Raw genomic sequence first — 22602 nt, forward strand, 5'->3', positions numbered from 1 at the left:
GCCTTAATTGTCACAGATGATTCGACAATGTGCATCCTGACCTATACACGCTCTGTGAATCAATATTTAATGTATTCAATACTTAATTTCGGTAAGAGATTTAAATATAATTGAAATTCAACAGCAAATTCCCTTGAATATGACAGCTGACTCGATTTAATTAAATACAATAAATCAACTTTAAACTAAAAACAACATGTCTCATCGCCCCAAAACTGACTTAAACAGTATTCAATCTTGCTTTAACATCAAAATTATTTGATCAATATTTCCAAAGTTCCTTTAAATATGTAGCAAAGTCATCCTCGGGATGATGTTTTCATAAGCAGTTACATTATTTTTTGAAATATTGTTCATAAGTTGTGAAATAGGTGTTCCCTAAATGAATCGCATGTATGTCACCTTGGCAGTTTGATAATTTATGAAATAAAATGAAAAAGCCCCACAGGTCAAAGACGCGGAGCATGTTTTAAATCCTTTAAAGGAGCACGCTCAATGTTATAAAAAAAATTACACACACATATACAATTAATATGATCTGACCTAGCCTTAAGCACTTGCTTTCCGCAAATATGTCCTATAGCATGTCAAAATATGCTGTTACAACACTTAAACCCACTATGTCATATTATTCACACACATTCAAAATGTCATTTGGTTTACAAAGGTCGGTATATTTTCACCAGCATATCTATCTATACGTGTCTTTAAATTTGATTATGCGAATGTGACCACTCATCTCCGGGCGTGCATTGCATAATTCTAACCGTCTAATTGCTTACCTAATTTTCACTATGCTTTACGCATTATTACTGAAATGGGGATGATGTATAATCGAATTGTCAATTGACACACGATTATATTTGCGTTTTATGTTCATATATGTGTATTAAATAATTGCTTCAGTTTCTAAGGCATGTCAAAACCAAGGATATGTGTGATTGGTGCGGGGCCGTCCGGTATGTCAACCTTGTTTCATTTCGCTGAAATGGAGGAGATGCCGGAAATTGTTTGCTACGAGAAACAGCGCACGTGGATGGGTTTATGGAACGTTTCTTGGAAAACAGGTGAGCATTTTTTACTACTAGTATCATCCCCTTGATTGATGAAGGTTATTATCCACGACTGTGAATAATTCTGACATTTCTTGGCAAATTTTCATAATAACCTTGTGTAAAGAACAAAAGTTTGCGTGACTGGTCGTTAGTTGTCTGATTGGTAAACATCATTTATTTATTAAGATTTCTATGAAACATATTGATAATAAATGAACGAAGTCCAATGCAATTATCAGTATAATGATTTAGAAATTTCTACTATGATGGTTATCAAAATTACTCTGTCCTACGTTTTTCAAATTTAAAACCACACGAACAAAGAAATTCAAAGTCATTATTATGCACAGCTTATTATCATTAATAATAATAATAATAATAATAATAATAATAATAATAATAATAATAATAATAATAATAATAAAATATAATAATAATAATAATAATAATAAAAAGACAAGAACAACAACAACCAAAATTTGGAAAAAAAAATAAATGATAAAAACCACTTTTAATTAATACGTCACAAAATGCTTATGTGTAATTTGTCAAACAAAACCTATTTTGTCACCTTTTATCTCCTCGAATTCTCTCAGAACGTTATGTCTTTGCCAAAACCTTTATACATTTGTGTCCTTAATATTGCCATTTTGAGTATATGGTCTACGTAATCTAAATTCATGAAGATTATCAAATTCAAAAATTAAAACTCCATATGGCAAGTTCTTTGACACGATTTTTGTTTTAATAAAACAACTGAAGCTTCATACTTGAAGGTCTGGACATGAACGGAGAACCTATTCATACAAGTCAGTACCATCACATGTGGTGCAATGGTCCTTATGAGTCAAATCAGTACCCAGATTATCCGTTCGAGCAGCACTTTGGTCAGCAAACTCCGTCATTTCCTCCTCGTGCGGCGATGAGAGATTATCTCGAAGGTAAAAATTTGTGCAAACTTCTTACTGTGATTATTTTTCCTTGCATTTAACAAAAAGCTAGTCGATTATTAAACAATTGTAAACTACTATAGTTTGATTATGATTATCTGTTTTAGCAGTTTCACTCTTGTGCCTTGAACGGTCCAAAATTCGTATTGGTTAGAACATGTTTAAATGGAAAAATTACCTTATGTATTTCATTTAAGGTCGTTTTACAAGAGCGGTTGCACATGGACGAAACCTTAGGGACTATATACATTTTAATACTGCTGTCCGATATGTGAAGTACCATGACGACAAAGATGACTTTACCGTCATTGTTAACGATTATAACACAGGCAAGACACTAGAAGAAACATTTACACATGTAATTGTGGCATCAGGAATCTACAGTTTTCTTAATCTTCCTGAATTTCCTAGAATGGAAAAGTTTAAAGGTCGTATTTTACATTCGCACGACTTTCGTAATGCGAGGGAATTTTCTGGACAAAGGGTGTTGTTGATAGGAGCTGGTTATACTGGAGAAGATCTTGTTCTACAATGTCTGAAATTTGGCGCCAAACATGTGATTATGGCATACAGAACAAAGCCAAAAGGAGACACCTGCATTATGCCAGAGGGTATTGAGGAAAGACCAATTGTTGAACGTTTTGATTCGACTAAGGCATACTTCAAAGATGGGACCTCTGCTGAAATCGACTCTGTAATATTAACTACAGGGTACAGAAACTATTTTCCTTTCCTGGAAGACAGATTCCGAATACCCGAAAAGACGCATCTGCATCTTGAAGGGCTGTACAAAGCAACATTGTTTTATAAGGAGGGAAACAATCGTTTGTTTTATATAGGCGCCCTTAATCAATTCAACTCATTTATATATTTTGAAGTTATGGCAAGCTGGACTTGCAGGTAAGCATGATTTCTCGAAAGTCAATTTTAAATTTGAAGATCAAAATAAATTATACTGATATATACCATGTCATATAAACCTTTTGGATGAGTTTTATTGTTTTAGATAAAAGTAATCAAAATAGAAGAAATGCGTTCACTCTATTAATTATATGTTAGGAGCAAGCTATCACATCATTCATACTGCAATTGTATATGCATTTTGAGAAGTAGGAGATGAAATATCTCAAATAATAATAATAATCATAATAAACATTGATTAAATATATGCATATGATATGATATTACAAAATTATTATCTTTCAGATACATTGTGGGTCAATTGGCAGATGAACCAAAGGGAAAGAAAGAGATGCAGGCCGATAGTGAAAAATGGATTAAACAGGCTAATGCTGTTACTTCCGAATCACAAGCGCTTCATTTCCAAACTGAATTAATAGCACACCTGGCTGAAGTAACAGGATATCAGAGTAATATTGAGAAAAATGAAGAAGTTTTCAATAAGATGATCAAAGACAAAGAGGAAGGGTTTGGACTTGCAAAATACAGGGATCGATGTTATGAATGCATATATACTGGTACAATAGACCTGAAACAAAATACCCCATTTATGCTAAACTATGACGATAGTATTGAGGCATTTTTGAAATGCAAATAGAACATATAACTTAAGATGTAAAAGATTTGATACCTAATAATTTCTATTCTAAAAGATTTTGAGAAATAACAGAACAAATAATAGCGATACCATGTTGCGTCAAATCTGAAACATAGATAATATATAGTTATTTATATTCGGAACACATCATTGTATCATGTATTTTCAGTGTCAAATCCGTGATGCGGCAATTTAATTACTAGTAGTGCAAATAAGACAATAAAGATAAAACGAGGAAGAGTTTAGTTCATGGAATCCCTGCTGCCTCCCCCGATAACATCAAGTCATATAAGACCAACTGAAAGGCAGCCAGTACAGCACTATACCATGTATACAGAGCAGAAACGGGACATCGTACAAAAGAGGCAAAATACAGGATAGTACAGTTAATTGTATCTGTTTGTGTTAACACTCGTATGAAAACATTCCATTTATCAATGCGGAGGTGGCCATGACGACCAGTCTGACCATACAACAAAATAAACAGTATAAAGCAAACAGAATGATTGTTGAAGGAGACTGCATTTTAACTTAGTGAAATATGACTAAGATACATTCGTCATTTTCTGAAGATGTGCTTTTTGTAATAATTGTTAGGTATTTGTATATTTATGATAACCGAAAACGTATTTATACGCTAATCCGAATTGTAAGATAATCTATACAGGAAATATATATATAACCCAGATGGTATATCTCTGTCAAATGTAATTATTATTCTACGTATTTACTTAAGGGAAATGGAGTTGGATCAAATCAGTATCAATTACTTTCTTCCTTCTATCTATCTCGGCATTGCGACATTTTCGTTATTTTTAAAAAAATATTCATACACGCTACCATGTAACTTTCCTGTTATAGATGATAAACACAATTACATTAATATTAATACATGTAGCATAAACAGTTTAATAAAAAAAAAAGAAATAAAATTAAACACTATATTTGCTCTAATATTTGTTCTTTTTTCTTAGCCATTAAAATGGAAACACCCATGTTTTTCTTAAGTCACTGTGATACATAAATGAAAACCCCATTTCATTGGAATAGAATACATTGTATGACATTAAAACCTAAAAGGAAATAAAAGGTAAACTGTTTTATTTGTTTATTATGCTTTCTTTGTTGATCACATTTGTTTGTTGAATACATTTTGTTTGTCGAGTGAATAATGGTGTCTTGCAGTTGAAGGTTTGATGCTGGTTAACACTTATATTTCCTCGTATCAGGTTATTTATTATACATTGTTCAGTACAACGCTGAATTCTATGGTACGAATACGTACATTAGCTATCAAACCTATCTTTACTGGATATAGCCGACTCCAAGTTTGAAAGCCGTGTACGTTTTTGAAATGAACAGTGTACGTATAATGACCTATTCATTTCAGACCAACAATTTCATGACATTTTCATAGAATTTCAATCAGTAACTTGGAAACATACTTTTGGGTCTTCGAAAATGAACGCAGTATAAGAATTGAAGTTTAATATTTTGGAACACGCGGTATTTAACTGCAGTTTTAACTGTAGTATCATGATTCGTCTAAGCAATGAATCATCCAATGTATTGAAGTTGAAATAGATCCGACACGTCCTTGTTTGGACAACAGTTTTTATGTATATGCGCACTTCTTATTGGAGTTACGAGTGAACAGAATGATTGTTTCCTACCTAGAAGCAAATCTCCATTTACGTACAATAGAAATAAAATTGTTGAAATATGGTTTATTTAAAATTACATTGAAAATGCTTAGGATTACTACATGCTAGACTAGCTAGTGTGGCTATGTAAAGGCTAAACGGCAAGTTTATACCATTCTTCTCAGAAAATATCCTTCTCAGAATAAAAGAGCAAAACATAAATAAATATAAATAAAAAAAATCACACATTCAATTTTTAAAATGGTGCACATGAATATTTATCTTGTTTTAATGATTATGTATCTTTATATACATATCTTAAATTTACGACATTAATGAAAACAGGATTGCATTTGTGAAAAATGCTACGCAACCGCATTAATACAACACTAAATTGTATTGTAGGAACAGACTATACAATTGAACATTGCCTTATAACCCGGTGTGTGTTCATGTGTAATACATTACCTCAATTATGAAGAGTATTCAAATGGGCTAGAATTAGGGCTGTCATTGATGGAAAATTTTGTATCGATATATCGAGAGGTAATTTATCGACGATACATCGATATATCAACTTTGACAGTAGATACAATGAAGAACATTTATATATGATTGTGTTGTAAATTGGGATCATGGTGTTATGCATACTTGTATTATACATTACAAATACTGCAAACTAGCAGAAGGTTTTTTTCCTGTTATTCTTGTCACGGACATTTGAAAACGGAGTTTAAAGTTAAAGTTAACGAAGAAAACTAGAAAAGTTACTTCTCTTATAAGCCAAAATAGAGAGGTATATTAACTATTAGAAATATTTTTTAGCTTGTATCGATATGTGAGCACCTGCCGTGATGATACTTTTTAAGGCACTATGTGAAATACTAGTAGCTGTAAAATAAATGGCAGCCTAGCAATGGGTCCGATTTTTGGATTGCAGATTGGATGGTGTAATGTCTCTGAATCTTCTAACCATAACGTATGGCTTGCAACGCTCGCATAAGAATTTTAACCGCCACATGTTTGCCTGCCACTGCTGTCATTCGTTCATTCTGTATATATACGCTGTTGAATTTCGTAAAAAGAAAAATATTTTTGAGGTAATCTTGACCTTACCATTGGTTCTATATCGTTGCAATGGCTCGTAGTTTCCCGTTTACAACAATATAAAGCACATGACTCTCGCTCAAGAAACATGGCCGCAATAATTTTTTATGTCCGCTTGGTATAGGTGTTAACCGATGTGATTATTATTAAAAATGAATAAATCTATGTATTTTCGTAAAAAGGGCCATTATCTGAAGGATTTTTTAGCTTACAAATTGATGTTATTTCGCTGCACGTGGGTCAATGCAATAGTTCTGAGACTGTCATTTATATATTAAAGAGACGTGTCGTTGCTCGAATAAACTGTCTGATGTCCGCATGACAAAGGTATAAGCAGGTTTGATGACTTTTTGATGAAATTTCCCATTCCGTACATTTATTCGTAAAAAGCATCATTTTCTGGACGAATTAGTGATCTACCCATTGGTCTAATTTCGTTGCGGATTTGGGCAGTACGTGTAATATCCGTGAGTCTCCTGCCTATGACATTATGAGATGATGGCCCGAAAATGTACAATATGGCCGGGATAACGCCGTTAAGACATTACCTTTAAATAACAAACATGACACCCACCAAAAGGTACATGACCGCTTATGTCACTGCGTGGAAAAGGTGTAACCTGTGCGGTTACATGCTCATTGTGTACATGGACTCTAAGAAAGTTTGTAAAATGCAACATTTTCTGTTGGCAATAGTCTCCTACACATTAGTTCAAGTTTGTTTTCTGATCGACAAGTGTAATAGCTTGAAATATCCTGTTAAGACAGGAAGTTCCACCTGGAATCTAACATCCTGTCTACAAACTTTATAAATATTCGTAAAAAGCACATTTTATTCTGGAAGCAATCGCAACATAAGCATTCGCCAGATCTCGTTTCAGATTTGCCAGTGCAACAGCTTGCCCAGATATCTCGTTTTCAACAATATATAAAGGTACATTACATAAAAAAACATTACCGCTAAAAGCCCGCGTGACCTAGGTTTAGGCAATGCAATACTTTGTCCATTCTGTATATAAACTCTTAGGATTTTTGAAAAAAGTACAATTTTTTGCCCACAGCGATAGGTAGAAAGCTTCTCTTTACGTCAATGTAATTTACTCACTAAAGAAATATGGCCGTCATATGCTCGCGTAAGATAGAAACAATTCGATGCTTTCAATTGTTAATTCTGTGAATAAAAACTTTTTAAAAAAAACATAGTGTATTTCGTGGCTTTTGTGAGTCTGTAGGTCATAAAATCAGCCCGTTAATGTCGTATACATGTAAAGCGGATCTATCTTGGTTTGTGCATAAAATCATAAATTAACAATGTCAGGTCAAAATATGCAGGTATTATCCTTATAATTTAGTAAATAAAATAGTATCACATGTTCTGCAAACGTCTGTATATTTTCATCACTATATATACACTTATCTTTAAGGTGACAACAGACACTTTCCGTGGTACTCACATAAATGTCATTCAAACCAACTTATTTTAGTTATAATTGTTATTTATTTAATCTTTGTGCATTAAATGTCGTTGATCATCATAAAAAATAACATATTTGAAAATAATGCCTTTGTAAATGATTGAATTCTAATAAAAATCCTAAAATTTTAAATCGTCATATCAAAGTTATTTTTATTTTTTTTGCCATCAAACTTTTGGAAAATAAACATACTTATAATATCTGGGGAACCGTGTCTCAAATTTTTTCTATCTTTTCTCAAAAAAATATTACGTAACGTCAAGCATTTTATGCGACTTTTTTCACAATACATATTACGTAATTAAGGATAATTAAGTCGCTGATTGAGCAAACAAAAATCCCTGACACGGTTCCCTCCGTAAATGAATTCCCTTTCATGTGCTTTAAACCGCATGTTAATTGCTTGATTATTAAAAAAATTATGCCGATTCAAAGTTAGTCCGACCCGCATCAAACGAAGTGTCATAAATCGGCTGTTCTCTCTCGGACCCCTACGTTTCACGCTAAATAATTGCATAATACACAAATATCGCACCAGAGAGGGTCACAAGTTGCGGTAACATACTCTAACAACATTTTATGACCCAGTGACATCTGACCAATTAAAAAGTTGCTGATTAATATCAATTTATAACAGAAATATCTTCAAATCTTAACGTGATTTACCTTCCGTCTGATATCGGTCGCACATGTTACGTGACTTTCGGTAAAATTTGAGGCGCTCGGTGGGGGGGAAATGGAACGTAGCGGGGTATTTAATTGTTTCGTTTTTGAAGTTTATTATTATTATTATTATTATCATCGGCATTATTATTATATTACATCAGTGTCACTCTGTCTGTGTATTCGTGTATGAAATTCCGTTAAAATATAAATTAAAATAACAAAAAAACTGAGCTTCTGACGGTCTTTTAAAGTCCACGGTAGAACGGGATATTATATATTTTTTCCTCCAAATTGATATAAATGCTTAACATATTTTAATAGAAATAAAAGGTATCACTCGATCATTATGATCTGACCTTCTTGACTTCTATGATCATGAAAATCATCTAAGTACGGCATAGATATCCAGTTTCTACTGGGATATACAATAAATTCCATAATTTGTTCCAGGTTTATTAGTACTGTGTTCGATTAACTGGCGAACAATTTATTCAAAGCATTCACTGATAATATACTCGTATTTTGTTATCTATTTTATTGATTCATAGAGAAATAATCATCCTTAGACAAACTAAAATGGTTTAGAAATTTGTCAGGGACACCTTAAATTACCACAAGTCATATAGGCGTTCACATAAAAAATGTTGTCTGTTTTGTTGTTGTTTTACTTGACATTGTTAGAAAACGAGGTTGAATGTAAAGCAAGCCCTTGAATACGTACAAAAGTCCATAAACTCAATGTAATATCTATCAGATTAACGGGACAGACAAATAATTTTCACACATTATGGATATTTTAGCATCAACCACGTGGTCGTGCGATTTGCCGCTATATATTTATGTTTCATACATTATGTTACGTACATTGGCCGACAATTTCTTTTTTTATAAAAGAAAAAGGCTAAATAAAAGGTAGACGATATTCATAAAAGATGTACGGTATTTGTACGATACATGAATTACGGGTAGTATGGACCAGTATGGACCGGTAATTCACGCATATATGGAACTACCGATTTCCGTCATTGATGCCTCAAAAGGGGGCGGAGCCTTATCGATAATTGACAGGTTACGCGAATAGCAGATAAAAATGGTACAGGTACCGTTTTAAAACGTTTAAAAACACATTTTTTGGACTAACTACTTCCAAAATTAAATCACGAATGTGTTCAGAAAAGGTTGATAAATCTACTAAGCAAAAAATCTCATTTTAGGTATTTTCAGTGATAATTGACTCCGTTTTCACCTTAATTTGATTTAGTGTCCAACTTTATTTGTCATCCAATGAAAACGCTGTATTTCTTAAAAATTCTGTGCGTTAATTCTCATAGATGAACAAAAGTCGATACTATATCGAATACCGTTTATGGTCAACTTCTATTTTTCATCGGAGCACATTTGTCTTACGTAAGACCAATGCGGTCGCATTTGTCCCACATGAGACAAATGGGACCTCAAATGTCTACCCCAAAAACCTCATTTGTGTTGCAAATGTGCTCCGATCAAGTTTTTTAAGGGACAAGAAAGAACATTTGTCTCATGTGTTTTCAGGGACAAGAAAGCACATTTGTCTCATGTCATTTTTTATGAATTATTTGTCACATTATTCCCACGGCAGAAATTCTTTTTTAGAATCGGGGTTCGCCGTTTTACCTCATGTCAAGTGTAATCATCAATAGGTGATATTTCTTATTCAAGTAATTGATTGGCTTAACCTAAAGGTGTACACTGAAACAAACTAAATCCCGTTCACGATGGTACAATGGTGACAGCGCGGTGGCACGATGTTACGTTGATGAAAACGCGATGGTGCGATGGTGAAAACATAATGGCACGAACGTGAAACAACGATTGTACGATGGTGAAACAACGAAGGTTCGATGATGAAAACGTGATGATACTATGGTGAAAGACGATGTTTCGATGGCGAAAATACGATGGTACGATATGATGAAACTGCGATGGCATGATGATGAAAACGCGATATTATTTTCTCTATCGTGTCTTCGCATCATCGTGATTTCACCATCGTGTCATCGTGTTTTAATCATCGTACCATCTCAATTTCACCTTTGTACCATTGCGCATAGCTGTTCAGGGAGTCAAAATGTTACTTATGTCCAAACGGAACACCGTAATCGGTTGATATTGAATGATACAATATCGTGACTCGTTTCGCATCTTGCCGAAATCTTGCATCTCGCTTCGCATCTAGTTTGTCGACGCGAGACAAGAAATTGACTCCAGGTCATATACCGCTAAGTAGTATTCCCTTTATAGTCTACATAAAATCACTTAAAGGCCCATTATGCCTGACAAATGCTTTTATTTGTATTCCTTTAAAGCTTTGTATTTTTTGTATACTTTTATAGCTCCAAAAAGTTACTCATTGGCTAATTACCTTAAACATTTTTCATCTGCTGCTTTTTTGCAGTTGTACAGTTGAAGTGGTTTAGAATTTTGTATTGAAGTCAAATACTACATTTTTTATGACGCATTATTTCACATTTATAGCGAATTTCTTTAGATTACAAGCATCTAGCTTCCTCAGAAATCATTATTTGAATATTAATAATTCCTATTTGCTCTAGCTAAAGAAGTAAAAAATTATTCATTTCTGAAATCTCTTAGTACGGGATAATTCGACATTGCGAGATCTCGTGTTACAATATCGTGCCTCGCTTCGTGTCTCATCGGAATGTCGCGTCTCGCACGATTCTGAGTCGTCCGATATTCCATAATTATGGCATTACCCGGATTATTTTAGGAACTCATACATGTTGTAAGTGCTTTTTCAATGGCGGATCTGAAAGCCGCATTTCTTGGAAAATGACGATTTTTACATACATATATTTCTGATGAAACCAAAATACGTGTGTAATGGTCTTCTTATTTTCTTCCATAGATCATTTTAGGGCCTCAGTGGCCGATTGATTAAAAAAAACAAAAAACACTTGTCCCTAACCGCTGTAGGTTCGACATATACACGGGGCATCGAACTATTCATCGAACTTTGTGAGTATCCCGGTCAGTGTCAAAATGCGGGAAACATATCCGCATGCGCACGTCATAGCTATCGCGTGCGCACGTAATAGTATCGCATGGCCACGTAAAAGCTATCGCGTACGCACGTAATAAATAAGAAAATTGTATGTCCCCTTTATGCCACCGTAGATACTACCTTGTTTTTGCTAAGAATATTTCTAGTGCCATAAATCATTTTTAAAACGTTAAGCATTGAAAATAAACGTATCACAATTGATAACGATAACAATAGACTTGCTGCATATATGTTTAGGTTCTGGATGTTGCACTAGAAATTTTCATTGTGACATGCAGAACAGGGATATTCTTTAATTTAATATATGACTCCTATGCAGAAGCAGGAAGTTTTTGACTGACCGGAAGTGACCTAAAAACGGTTTTATCAATACAGAAAGCACTGAACAATGGCTGGTTGCCGGTAAACGGACGGGCATATTTATTACCTTTTAAGAATTTTATGGAAAATGTGAGACAAATGTGCTTCGAGTGTCCTTTCTATTGTGTTTCGAAAACATCTGTCTCATTTCCAATTTACCGTAAATATGAATGTTTACAAACACATCGGTCACACTTCGTGAGACAAATGTGCTCAGAGACAAATTTAATGTGCTACTACAGTGCTTCATAGAACCGCGTTTGTAAAAAAAGTCATTTGCATAAATTTACACATGCGCTTTCGTGGGCCGCTTTTGATTATTAATTAATAAAACATGACGTAAAAAGGTCAACCTAAATTAATTTTGCATTTATTGATAAACCACGTTCTGGCAAAAACGATACTGCACGTGTAAAAGTAAAAACCAATAATATTTTTTGTTACGAATGTAGGAAATGTTTAAATTAAGAGGAAAATCGCGTGTGTCTAATCACTTATTTTTTCGGTAGACAGAAACGCAGACACTTGGGGTGTGGAGCTCAAAACGCCTTTAAAGCCCAAATAAATGCATATTTGTCATTCCCAGCACATGTACTGATCATATATATATATATATAAACTGAATATAAGCCGTTTTGAAAAAAAAATCATATTTCAACGTCTATAATAATGCACGGATTAGAAGAAATGATCTCATCAAGGGTCAATCTCTGCAATGCAATCATTTAAAAGTGCGTCATCATGCGTCATAGTTTTCTTTTGTTTATGCCCTCAGTGAGTGGTGTGAATATTGAATCGCCATGTATATGTTAGTGTTCATCCGTGCTGTTCTACAGAATTTAAAAACTTCGACGGGAGTCATTTTTACTCAGCGACCGGAGAATGTTTCTAATTTCTGTAGAACAGCTACGGATTAATATTGTCAAACTTTACTTGGTCTCGTTTAATATTCACTTTATAACGTCACTTACAGTCCGCTTTATAAAACAATTACCTGAATGGTGGGTTTAAATTTGACCTTATAAATATGCATGATTTACATCACTTTGCGCGCGAAAACGCAAATACCTTAAATTGTGTGTTGGGAAATATGGAGATTGCGAGTTTTCATTTGCTCGATATTGAAACATCTAGATCTATATTCGACCACAGGAACTTGAAATTCTATCAATATTAACGATAATATCCAAAATATACCCCCTATACAGTATAAATAAATTTATTTATACTGTATAGGGGTATATTTTGGATATTATCGTTAATATTGATAGAATTTCAAGTTTCTGTGATTCGACACACATTTTGGAGTTGGACAATTGTAGAGGTGTCATCGAAAAGGATTTTTGTATCGATACATTGGTAATGAATTATCGGCGATACAGCGATATATCGATTGCCAGGCCAAAATTTAGCTTTCAAGTCTTTTTAAATGTTTCCGAAGGACACTGACAAAGCAGTTATATATAGACAAATGCAAAAGAGATAAACTATGAAAACTGAACAATTTGAATACACCGATATCGATTGAATCGATGACACCTGTAGACAATTGATACTCAGAAGCTAATGTCTGATATGATTTATTCATGCATTCACTAAAAATGTAATGTGTAAAAACGAAGTCAACTGGTCATGCATGTAATGTATGGAGGGCGTTCGTTGCCAAAATTCCAGACATAAAGTGTTCCTTTTTGAAATGACTTTTGAAAATACGAACTTATATGCCTACCATTTTTATTGTATACCTCTTTATTCAATCTTTTAATTGAAGGTTACCGCCTTTATATAACAAGTTTACATATATATCGTAACAACTGACCTAACATCTAAAACGACAACAAATTAACAAGTTCGTATCTTCCATTGCATGCAATACATATGCATGTTTGCACACTTATAGATCTGAAATATACAAATGAAACGTAAAACTCAAATACGGAAAATAGAGTTTAAGAAAACGTGTTACCAGTTGTAGAACTACAAGAGTACGTTAACACAGTAACATGTTTAAAATGACAAAAGTAGATTCACAAAGTTAAACGATTTTAAGTCAAGCATAACGCCCCGCCCCTCTCGGAGTATTTACGAACTTCTATTGCGGACAGGTATAAAACGGCGCCTCTCCCATATTTTTAAATAAAACTGAAGGACAACATACGGCATTTTTCATAACATATATATGTTACATTTGTTACAAAAGTTTTGTCATTAGCAACATCACTTGAAAATTGCTGATTTTACCATTTATGATGAAGATAACTTATGCATTACTTATTATTTAACATCGTGTTCTTATCAGTTACAAATTATTTATCATTTTAGTGATTAGCCTGTCCGTGCTCTGCCTAGTGCCCTGTCCTGTGTTTTGTTTTGGGTCCGCCTGGGCCTCTTGTCACTTGTTCTTGTTGCTGGGTCATGTGGGATTGCATTCAATGAAGCCGCCTTTCCTTGTTGATCTTGTTTATCATATATTCATGAGAAACATCGGCGATTTGGAAATTTTTAGGGGAAACGATGAACAACTTCAAGGGAGTAATTTTATTGATAATGTAAAAGACCATCCAATTTTCTTATTGGTATCATTGAAAAATGTATTGGCACAAACTTCATTTTCAACAAAAACTATGCAAATATATTTTAAAGCGGTCCCCGAGATTTCCTTTCCGAAATCAAGAAAATACTTATCCGTAGCACATATGTACAATCTTTAATAAGGTATTTTCAGTATGAATAAAAACTTTTTGCACTTGTTCATTATCCCTCATGTACAGACTCAATCAAACCGAGTCTGCAATTCTTATGTAATTTTGTAGTGATTAATGCTTCCGAGGGATCACTTTGTTTCCAGATTTTTATACTTCACAACAGCAGGTGTCAATTGCCGTGTGGCAGCTGTAAAAAGTTGCCCCGTACTTCACTTCAGTGTTGTTATATTTTTCTGGTCTTTCGGGATCATTGATGCCAGCGCTATTAAGTGTTGAGAATTGAGTACCGTTCAAGCCGGTGCTAGGGGGCGTGAGGCATGTTGCACTTGTTCATTATCCCACATGTGCAGACTCAATCAAACCGAATCTGCAATTCTTATGTATATTTTGGTGATTAATGCTTCCGAGGGATAACTTTGTTTCCAGATTTTTAATATACTTGTTCAAAACTTATGGTCTTAACTTCATTCAATATTCAATTTCCTTTTTGAATAAAGTATCTATAGGAAGCGAAGTTATTTTTTCCGAATATATGAGTGTGGATTTAAGAGAAAAAAAAAACAACGATAAGTTAGAAACAAAATTTTTAACACTTCTACGTAATTAATTTTCATTTTTAAGGCATCACTAGAAAGTTCATTTAGGATTCTTAAGCACTATTAAGTGTTGAGAATTGAGTACCGCTCAATCCGGTGCTAGGGGCCGTGAGGGATGTTGCACTTATTCATTATCTCTCATGTACAGACTCAATCAAACCGAGTCTGCAATTCTTATGTAATTTTGTTGTGATTAATGCTTCCGAGGGATCACTTTGTTTTCAGATTTTTTTTACTTGAGTCTAAAATTATCAACGCCGCCTTTCCTTGATGATCTTGTTTATCATATTCTAAAATTATCAAAATTGACCAAGAAATAAAAAAAAGTAAGTAGGGGGCGCCATGTTTCTCTTACTGATTTTCAGAGTGTTTTTTTTACTTGGGGATCATATGCCGTTTTTCATGGTATGGCACTTACGTGTCACATTGAAGGTTCCATGATAATCGCCATATTAACACATCTGCGGATGTTTCAAAATTCAAAATTGTGCCAGTTCATGGTGAATTTTGCTTAAGCCGGTGCTAGGGGGCGTGGACGATAACTTGCTCTTTCCATTACCGTCCATGAGCAGGCTCAATCAAACCGGGCCTGCAACATTCTCAATTTTGTCGTTTTGAGCGTTCTTTAGGGATTCTTATTTTCTCTATTTTACAGAAAGTAACATGATAAACTTTTTAACGAAAAGTTAATTCATTTTGATTTAATTCATTTTTATTTTGAGGCATTATATAATTATATATCATATATCGTATTATGCACACTTTTATTTCAATCCAAAATCATCAAAATATATTACGAAATAAAAAAAAGTTTGGAGGGAACGCCGTGTTTTTCTTACAAATTCGAGAGTGTACGTTATTTTCAGAGTAAAAAAACCCAAAAAATTCAATACATCTATTTAATTCATTTTTATTTCCGAGGCACTCATAGAAAGTTTATGGAGTAATCTTTCATTTGATACCAATAATATTGGACTTTTTATAGAAATAAAAAAAAAAGTTAGAATGGACGCCGTGTTTTCCTTCACTTTATTGAGAAATAGGAGAGGGGCGACGGGTATTATACCTGTCCGTACATTTCCGTGAAAGAAGATCGTAAATACTCAGAGAGGGGCGGGGCGTCATGCATGACTTGAAATCGTTTAACTTTGTGAATCTACTTTTGTCTTTTTAAACATGTAACTGTGAAATTGTACTGTTGTAGTTCTACGACTGGAAACACGTTTTATTAAATTATATTTTCTGCATTCGAGTTTTACATTTCATTTGTGTTTTTCAGGTACAGATATATCTCTACAAGTGTGTAAACATGCTTATGTATTATATGCAATGGTAGATACGAACTTGTAAATGTGTGTTAGGTCAGTTGTTAAGATTTACATGTAAACTTGTTATTTAAAAGCGGGTGCCTTCAATTAAAAGATTGAATTAAGAGGCATATCATTTGCTGTGCACGAATGCAATCAAAAATGCTAGACATACATGTTCGCATTTTCAAAAGTAGTTTTCAAAAGGAACACATTACATGTCTGGAATTTTGGCAACGATCGCCCTCCATAGTAATGTATTTTCCAAAAACATAATGTCTACTTTCACTTTCTGTCTAAGCGAATAGACACACGTGACTTTCCCTTTTCCTACATAATCATTCGTAATAAACTGACATTTTATATTGATTTTTACTTTTACACGTACAGTATCTTTTTCACTAGGACCATGGGACGTGGACTCAAATCTGAACTGCATATCCTGTATTTAATAATGCAAAATTAATGTATGCTGATTTTTTGCTTAATTAATATTCAAAAGCGGCCCACAAAAGCGCATGTGCAAATTTATGTAAATGACTATTTAATGAAAAATAGAAGTCGACTAGCTCTGAACGAAATTTGATATAGTATAGACTTAAAATTTTTCTTCTATTAAAATAAACGCACATATATGTTTAGAAATACAGCGTTTTCATTGAATGACAAATAAAGTTTGACACTAAAGGTTCATTTGAGGTGAATCAATACAGTTAAACACGCAGACAAAATGAACTCATTGATAAAGATGTCATTGACCTCTTTACTTCACCTACATAATCATAAAGCCTTAACGTAGTATTACATTCAAAAGGATTAGTTTTATATGACAATTGATATAAAAACATACCTGAGTGTAATATTTATAGTCGTGTTTTTAAGTAGTTGCTTCAGTTTCTAAGACATGTCGAAACCAAGGATATGTGTGATAGGTGCTGGACCGTCCGGTTTGTCAACATTGTTTCATTTCGCTAAAATGGAGGAGATGCCGGAAATTGTTTGCTACGAGAAACAGCGCACGTGGATGGGTTTATGGAACGTTTCTTGGAAAACAGGTGGGCCATTTTTATCACCCTGTTAATTGACGATGATATTATCAATGCTGCATTTAAATTCTGACATATTTACGAGTTGGCGAATGATATTTGGCTGGTGTTAAAAAAGTAAAACAAAGTTTGGTCGACTCTTCGCATGTCGACAATTTACAAAATAATTTCAAGTGAAAATTATGTCTTTCAAAATCAATATTATGTTGAAAAAAATAATCAGATCAAATATGAAAAAGTTTCAGTGCAATTATGACCGTAATATTTTTTCTACTATGGTGCTTAATAAAATCACATTGACCTACGTGTTTTTAATTCGAAACCCCATTTACAAAGAATTTTAAGATTTTCTAGAAACACGAGAACCATTTGTTATGAAATTTTCATGTGAAATTTGTCAAATAAATATATTTTGTCAGCTTTTATCTCGTCGGACTCTCCAGGGCGACGCCCATTTTCATGCAGTTCGACCAAATTGTATACAGTTGCGTCTTCAATCCCGCCATTTTTAGAATATAGTTCTACATATGAATATATGTATATGTTATTTATGAAAAATATCAAATTCAAAACTTTCATATGAGAAAAGATGACGTATCTGACAATTTGACACGAAGAAAAAAAGTTTAAACTTCTGTACTTGAAGGTCTGGACGAGAACGGAGAACCTATTCATACAAGTCAGTACCATCATATGTGGTGTAATGGTCCATATGAGTCACATCAGTACCCAGATTACCCGTTTGAGCAGCACTTTGGTCAGCAAACTCCGTCATTTCTTCCTCGTGCCGCGATGAGAGACTATCTCGAAGGTATTATTGTAATATTTTTTTTTAACATTTCAAGAATCATTTAAAGAAAAGACCAGTAGATTCATACACAAGGCTTGGTTAAGTTTAGTTTTCTTACATTTTTCAATTCGGGATGCTTCATTCTTGTTTGTAATGTTTCTGTGCTATAAATGATTAGTTAGAAAAGTTTGTAACGTTTCTGTGCTATAAATAATAAGTTTAAACATGTTTTAAGAAATATCGCCACCTTACAGTGGCATAAAAGTGACATTTGCATTTTTTTGTTTTGTTTTTGATACTTATTTTTTTTTTTTTCGTACATTTTTTTTTGTTTTTTGTATGTATACATATTTTTTGTTTTCTTTTGCATACATATTTTATTTTAGTTTTGCGCATACATATTTTATGTTAGTTTTTCGTATATACGTTTATTTTATTTTTGTACATATTTTTACATGAAGCCATTTGCAAAGTAGAGGTTTGGGTAGTTACGCCATTTGTAAATCACAATTTTCAAACTCTTCGCGGATGTGCTAAACAATTGATCCAAGTTTCATAAAAATCCCTCAATCGTTTAAGTATTTTTTCTAAACCAGTGGGATTATAAGGACCTATTTAGATCTTTCATTGTGCGTTAATTAATTTAATACACCAGTCATTTTAACCGCCTCCCTCACCCCGGGGGAGTGTGGGTTAAAAAAAGAATTGTTTTAACGTAGAAGTGTCATCGATTCAATCGATATCGGTGTATTCAAATTGTTCAGTTTTCATAGTTTATCTTTTTTGCATTTGTCTATATATAACTGCTTTGTCAGTGTCCTAAGGAAACATTTAAAAAGACTTGAAAGCTAAAATTTAGCCTGGCAATCGATATTTCGCTGTATCGCCGATAATTCAATACCAATGTATCGATATAAAAATCCTTTTCGATGACACCTCTATTTTAACGGCGCTGTTCTGGGGCATAAGGCAAGAATGTTATTATCTGAGTATCCCCCGCAGGGCGAATATTGTACCAGAGGTCGGCTTAATGGTTTTAAGTAAATGCACCCCCGCCGCTATTCTCAGGGTGTAGGGTTGAGTGGTGCATATTCATGGAATAATAACTGATCACCAATCAGCCCTTTCCAAATAGACACTAATGTTATAGTATACAATAATAAAAAACAATAATTATGTAAAATACATAATTATAATTTAAAAAGCAGAAAATTTGAAAACCAGACTTGCTCGACCGAAAACGACTAGGCCGATTCCAAGAAATGGGCCGAAATGTGACCAAACCACTGTGCTACTATTGTTTCCGTGTTTTATTCTCATCTATGGGCTGTTATGAGATGTGAAGGCTGTTTTGATTGGCTAAAATATGTACGGAAAATAAAAATAAAATATGTATGCAAAACTTAAAAAAAATATGTATGCAAAACTAAAAAAAAAAATGTTATCAAAACTAAAATAAAATATGTATGCAAAACTAAAAAAAAATATGTAATCAAAACAAAAAAAAATATGTATGCAAATAAAAAAAATATGTACGAAAAAAAAAATAAAAAAAAAATAAGTATCAAAAACTAAACAAAAAATAAATTTGCAAATGTCACTTTTATGCCACCGTACCTCCTAGTTATTCTTAATTGATTGCATGGAAAATCAAAATTGAAGCTGTAGAAAATACTTGCAGATAAGTGACTGTAAAGATATATTAACAACTTTGCATTTTTGATGTAGTGTTTAACGCAGTATAAGTAATGCTTCTTTTATGGCATTTTCATTCCTTTTGTAATCGAAGCTTAAAACATCTTTTATGAAGACATTACAAATAAAGCACTATAAATATTCTTTATACTTTCACAATTGATATGTAACATTTATCAAATAAAGTTATCATTTGTTTGAAACAAAATTGCAAAAGTCATAGTTTTTTATGAACTGTGCTCATCGACCAGTATATATTTATTGGTCTGTAACTATATATCAGGAGAAAAAATTAAACAGAAAAAAATACCCTGCCAATAAACAAATGCTAGTTAAACTTGTGCCTTAAAAAAAACTTTGCTCCACCCAACATAATACAAATGTTGATTAAAGTCGTTTTCAATATCTGAATCATTTTCTGATGATATTATTATTTCTGTATGTATTTCATTCAAGGTCGTTTTACAAAGGCGGTTGCACATGGACGAAACCTTAGAGACTATATACATTTTAATACTGCTGTCCGATATGTGAAGTACAATGACAACAAAAATAACTTTACTGTCATTGTCAACGATTATAACACAAGCAAGATACTAGAAGAAACATTTACACATGTTATTGTGGCATCCGGAATCTACAGTTTTCCTAATCTGCCTGAAATTCCTGGAATGGAACAGTTTAAAGGTCGTATTTTACATTCGCACGACTTTCGAAATCCAAGGGAATTTTCTGGACAAAGGGTGTTGTTGATAGGAGCTGGATATACCGGCGAAGATATTCTTCTGCAATGTTTGAAATATGGCGCGAAGCATGTGATTATGGCATATAGAACAAGGCCAAAAGGAGACACCTGCATTATGCCAGAGGGTATTGAGGAAAGACCAATTGTTGAACGGTTTGATTCGAATAAAGCATATTTCAAAGATGGGACCTCTGCTGAAATTGACTCTGTAATATTAACTACAGGGTACAGAAACTATTTTTTTTCCTGGAAGACTGATTTAGAATACCGGAGGAGACACAACCTTATCCTGAAGGGCTGTACAAAGCAACATTGTTTTATAAGGAGGGAAACAATCGTTTATTTTATATAGGTACCCTTGAACAGTTCAACTCATTTGCATATTTTGAAGTTATGGCAAGCTGGACTTGCAGGTAAGCATGATTTCTTTAAAAACATTTTCTAATTTAAATGTACTGATCCATACAATGTCTCTTTTCTGTAAGAAAACTAAATTTATATAAAGCTATGGGATGGATTTTATTAAAGGTGTGGTGGTGTTGGGCATAGAATACTCAAAGGAATGTTATCTAGCATATATTATTGCAATGGTATATTCATTAAAGTGTATAATGCTATATCTGATGAAATATTTTGAATTTAAATACATTAAAAAAGGTTGTTTTCACATGCTTATGATAGTTTTTGAAATATTGTGTAGCATGAATATCATATACATTAACAGATTTTTTTTCCGAAACAAACAATACTGCTGCAATGTTTTGTAGGCTTGGTAATGATTTCATGCATGCCCCACTCGCTTTAGATTATGTATACTGACAAAGTTATCTCATTCACGGTATTCTGTAATAATTTTTGATGCAAGATAAAGAATAACCTTACAATTAACATATATCTAATATATTGCTTTATATACTTTAAGAACCGTAGGAGATGAACTTTGTTAAACAATTATGATAACCGTTGATTTAAGTGTATGCACAAACACAACCGTTTAAGCGTTATCTTTCAGATACATTATGGGTCAATTGAAAGATGAACCAAAGGAAAAGAAAGAGATGCAAGCCGATAGTCATCAATGGTTTAAACGGGCAAATGCCTGCACTTCCGAATCACAAGTGCTTCATTTCCAAACTGAATTAATAGCACACCTGGCTGAATTATCGGGATACCATAGTAATATTGAGAAAAATGAAGAAGTTCTCAATAAGATGGTCAAAGACAGAAAGGAGTTTGGACTTGCAAAATACAGGGATCAATGTCATGCAAGCACACATACTGGTACAATCGACCCGAAACAAAATACTCCATTTATGCTAAACTATGATGATAGCATTGAGGCATTTTTGAAATGCAAATAGAACAAATAACTAAATATGTGATCCACGCTTATTTACTTCTGTCCTACATAATTTTGAAGGGAAAAAATATTGTGTCAAACTTTTAGTTATTTTATTATACTCTTAATGTATTCGGAGCACGTAAGTTTATACATGCATTTTCCTGTTAAATCTATATCTTGATGTATAGATTTAATTATCACATTATAGTAGTGAACAAAGAAAGAGTACAAAGAGATATGATGGAAATTGAAACAATACTGTTTGTCTTTTTAACATTTAGCAACAAAGGACCAACTGGAAGGCGCTGGACAGAATAGAACGGGGAACGATATAAAGAGGCACATTACAGGATACTAATTCATCCAAAGTTAACAGTAAATGCACCCGTTTGTCTTTAAACTCGTATGAAAATATTGTTTACATTAAATCTTTCAATCAATTAATGTGGAGGAGGTCATGCATGAAACTCACCCGATCAATCAAAGAATATAATTATACAG

General features: G+C 33.3%; 3 protein-coding genes across 3 annotated transcripts; all 3 read left to right on the forward strand.

Annotated features, from left to right (window-relative positions):
- The first annotated feature begins 747 nt into the window (after positions 1–747).
- On the forward strand, positions 748–4663 carry LOC132755189 (trimethylamine monooxygenase-like). The gene is made up of 4 exons (XM_060746000.1): positions 748–1067; positions 1832–1996; positions 2203–2905; positions 3212–4663. The coding sequence occupies exons 1-4, from the start codon at positions 917–919 to the stop codon at positions 3561–3563; spliced, it is 1371 nt and encodes a 456-aa protein (XP_060601983.1). The 5' UTR covers positions 748–916; the 3' UTR covers positions 3564–4663.
- Positions 4664–17382: 12719 nt separating this feature from the next.
- Positions 17383–21111, forward strand: LOC132755193 (trimethylamine monooxygenase-like). Its single transcript, XM_060746005.1, has 3 exons — positions 17383–17538; positions 18176–18340; positions 20471–21111. Exons 1-3 carry the CDS (start codon positions 17388–17390, stop codon positions 21109–21111), a joined length of 957 nt encoding a protein of 318 aa, XP_060601988.1. The 5' UTR covers positions 17383–17387.
- LOC132755198 (uncharacterized) lies at positions 21073–22135 on the forward strand. The gene is made up of 2 exons (XM_060746009.1): positions 21073–21172; positions 21772–22135. The coding sequence occupies exons 1-2, from the start codon at positions 21153–21155 to the stop codon at positions 22118–22120; spliced, it is 369 nt and encodes a 122-aa protein (XP_060601992.1). The 5' UTR covers positions 21073–21152; the 3' UTR covers positions 22121–22135.
- Positions 22136–22602: the final 467 nt, after the last annotated feature.

The sequence above is a fragment of the Ruditapes philippinarum genome, unplaced genomic scaffold (assembly GCF_026571515.1).
Source record: "Ruditapes philippinarum isolate M1 unplaced genomic scaffold, ASM2657151v2 ctg200_1_1_1_1, whole genome shotgun sequence".
Lineage (NCBI taxonomy): Eukaryota > Metazoa > Mollusca > Bivalvia > Venerida > Veneridae > Ruditapes > Ruditapes philippinarum.

What these genes read in the sequence shown, in the direction of transcription:
- LOC132755189 (XM_060746000.1), top strand. Translation starts at nt 917, where the DNA reads ATGTCAAAACCAAGGATATGTGTGATTGGTGCGGGGCCGTCCGGTATG. An exon ending in GAACGTTTCTTGGAAAACAG is followed by an intron (nt 1,068 to 1,831) that starts GTGAGCATTTTT and finishes TCATACTTGAAG; the next exon opens with GTCTGGACATGAACGGAGAA. An exon ending in ATGGCAAGCTGGACTTGCAG is followed by an intron (nt 2,906 to 3,211) that starts GTAAGCATGATT and finishes ATTATCTTTCAG; the next exon opens with ATACATTGTGGGTCAATTGG.
- LOC132755193 (XM_060746005.1), top strand. Translation starts at nt 17,388, where the DNA reads ATGTCGAAACCAAGGATATGTGTGATAGGTGCTGGACCGTCCGGTTTG. An exon ending in GAACGTTTCTTGGAAAACAG is followed by an intron (nt 17,539 to 18,175) that starts GTGGGCCATTTT and finishes CTGTACTTGAAG; the next exon opens with GTCTGGACGAGAACGGAGAA. An exon ending in GATGAGAGACTATCTCGAAG is followed by an intron (nt 18,341 to 20,470) that starts GTATTATTGTAA and finishes ATTTCATTCAAG; the next exon opens with GTCGTTTTACAAAGGCGGTT.
- LOC132755198 (XM_060746009.1), top strand. Translation starts at nt 21,153, where the DNA reads ATGGCAAGCTGGACTTGCAG. An exon ending in ATGGCAAGCTGGACTTGCAG is followed by an intron (nt 21,173 to 21,771) that starts GTAAGCATGATT and finishes GTTATCTTTCAG; the next exon opens with ATACATTATGGGTCAATTGA.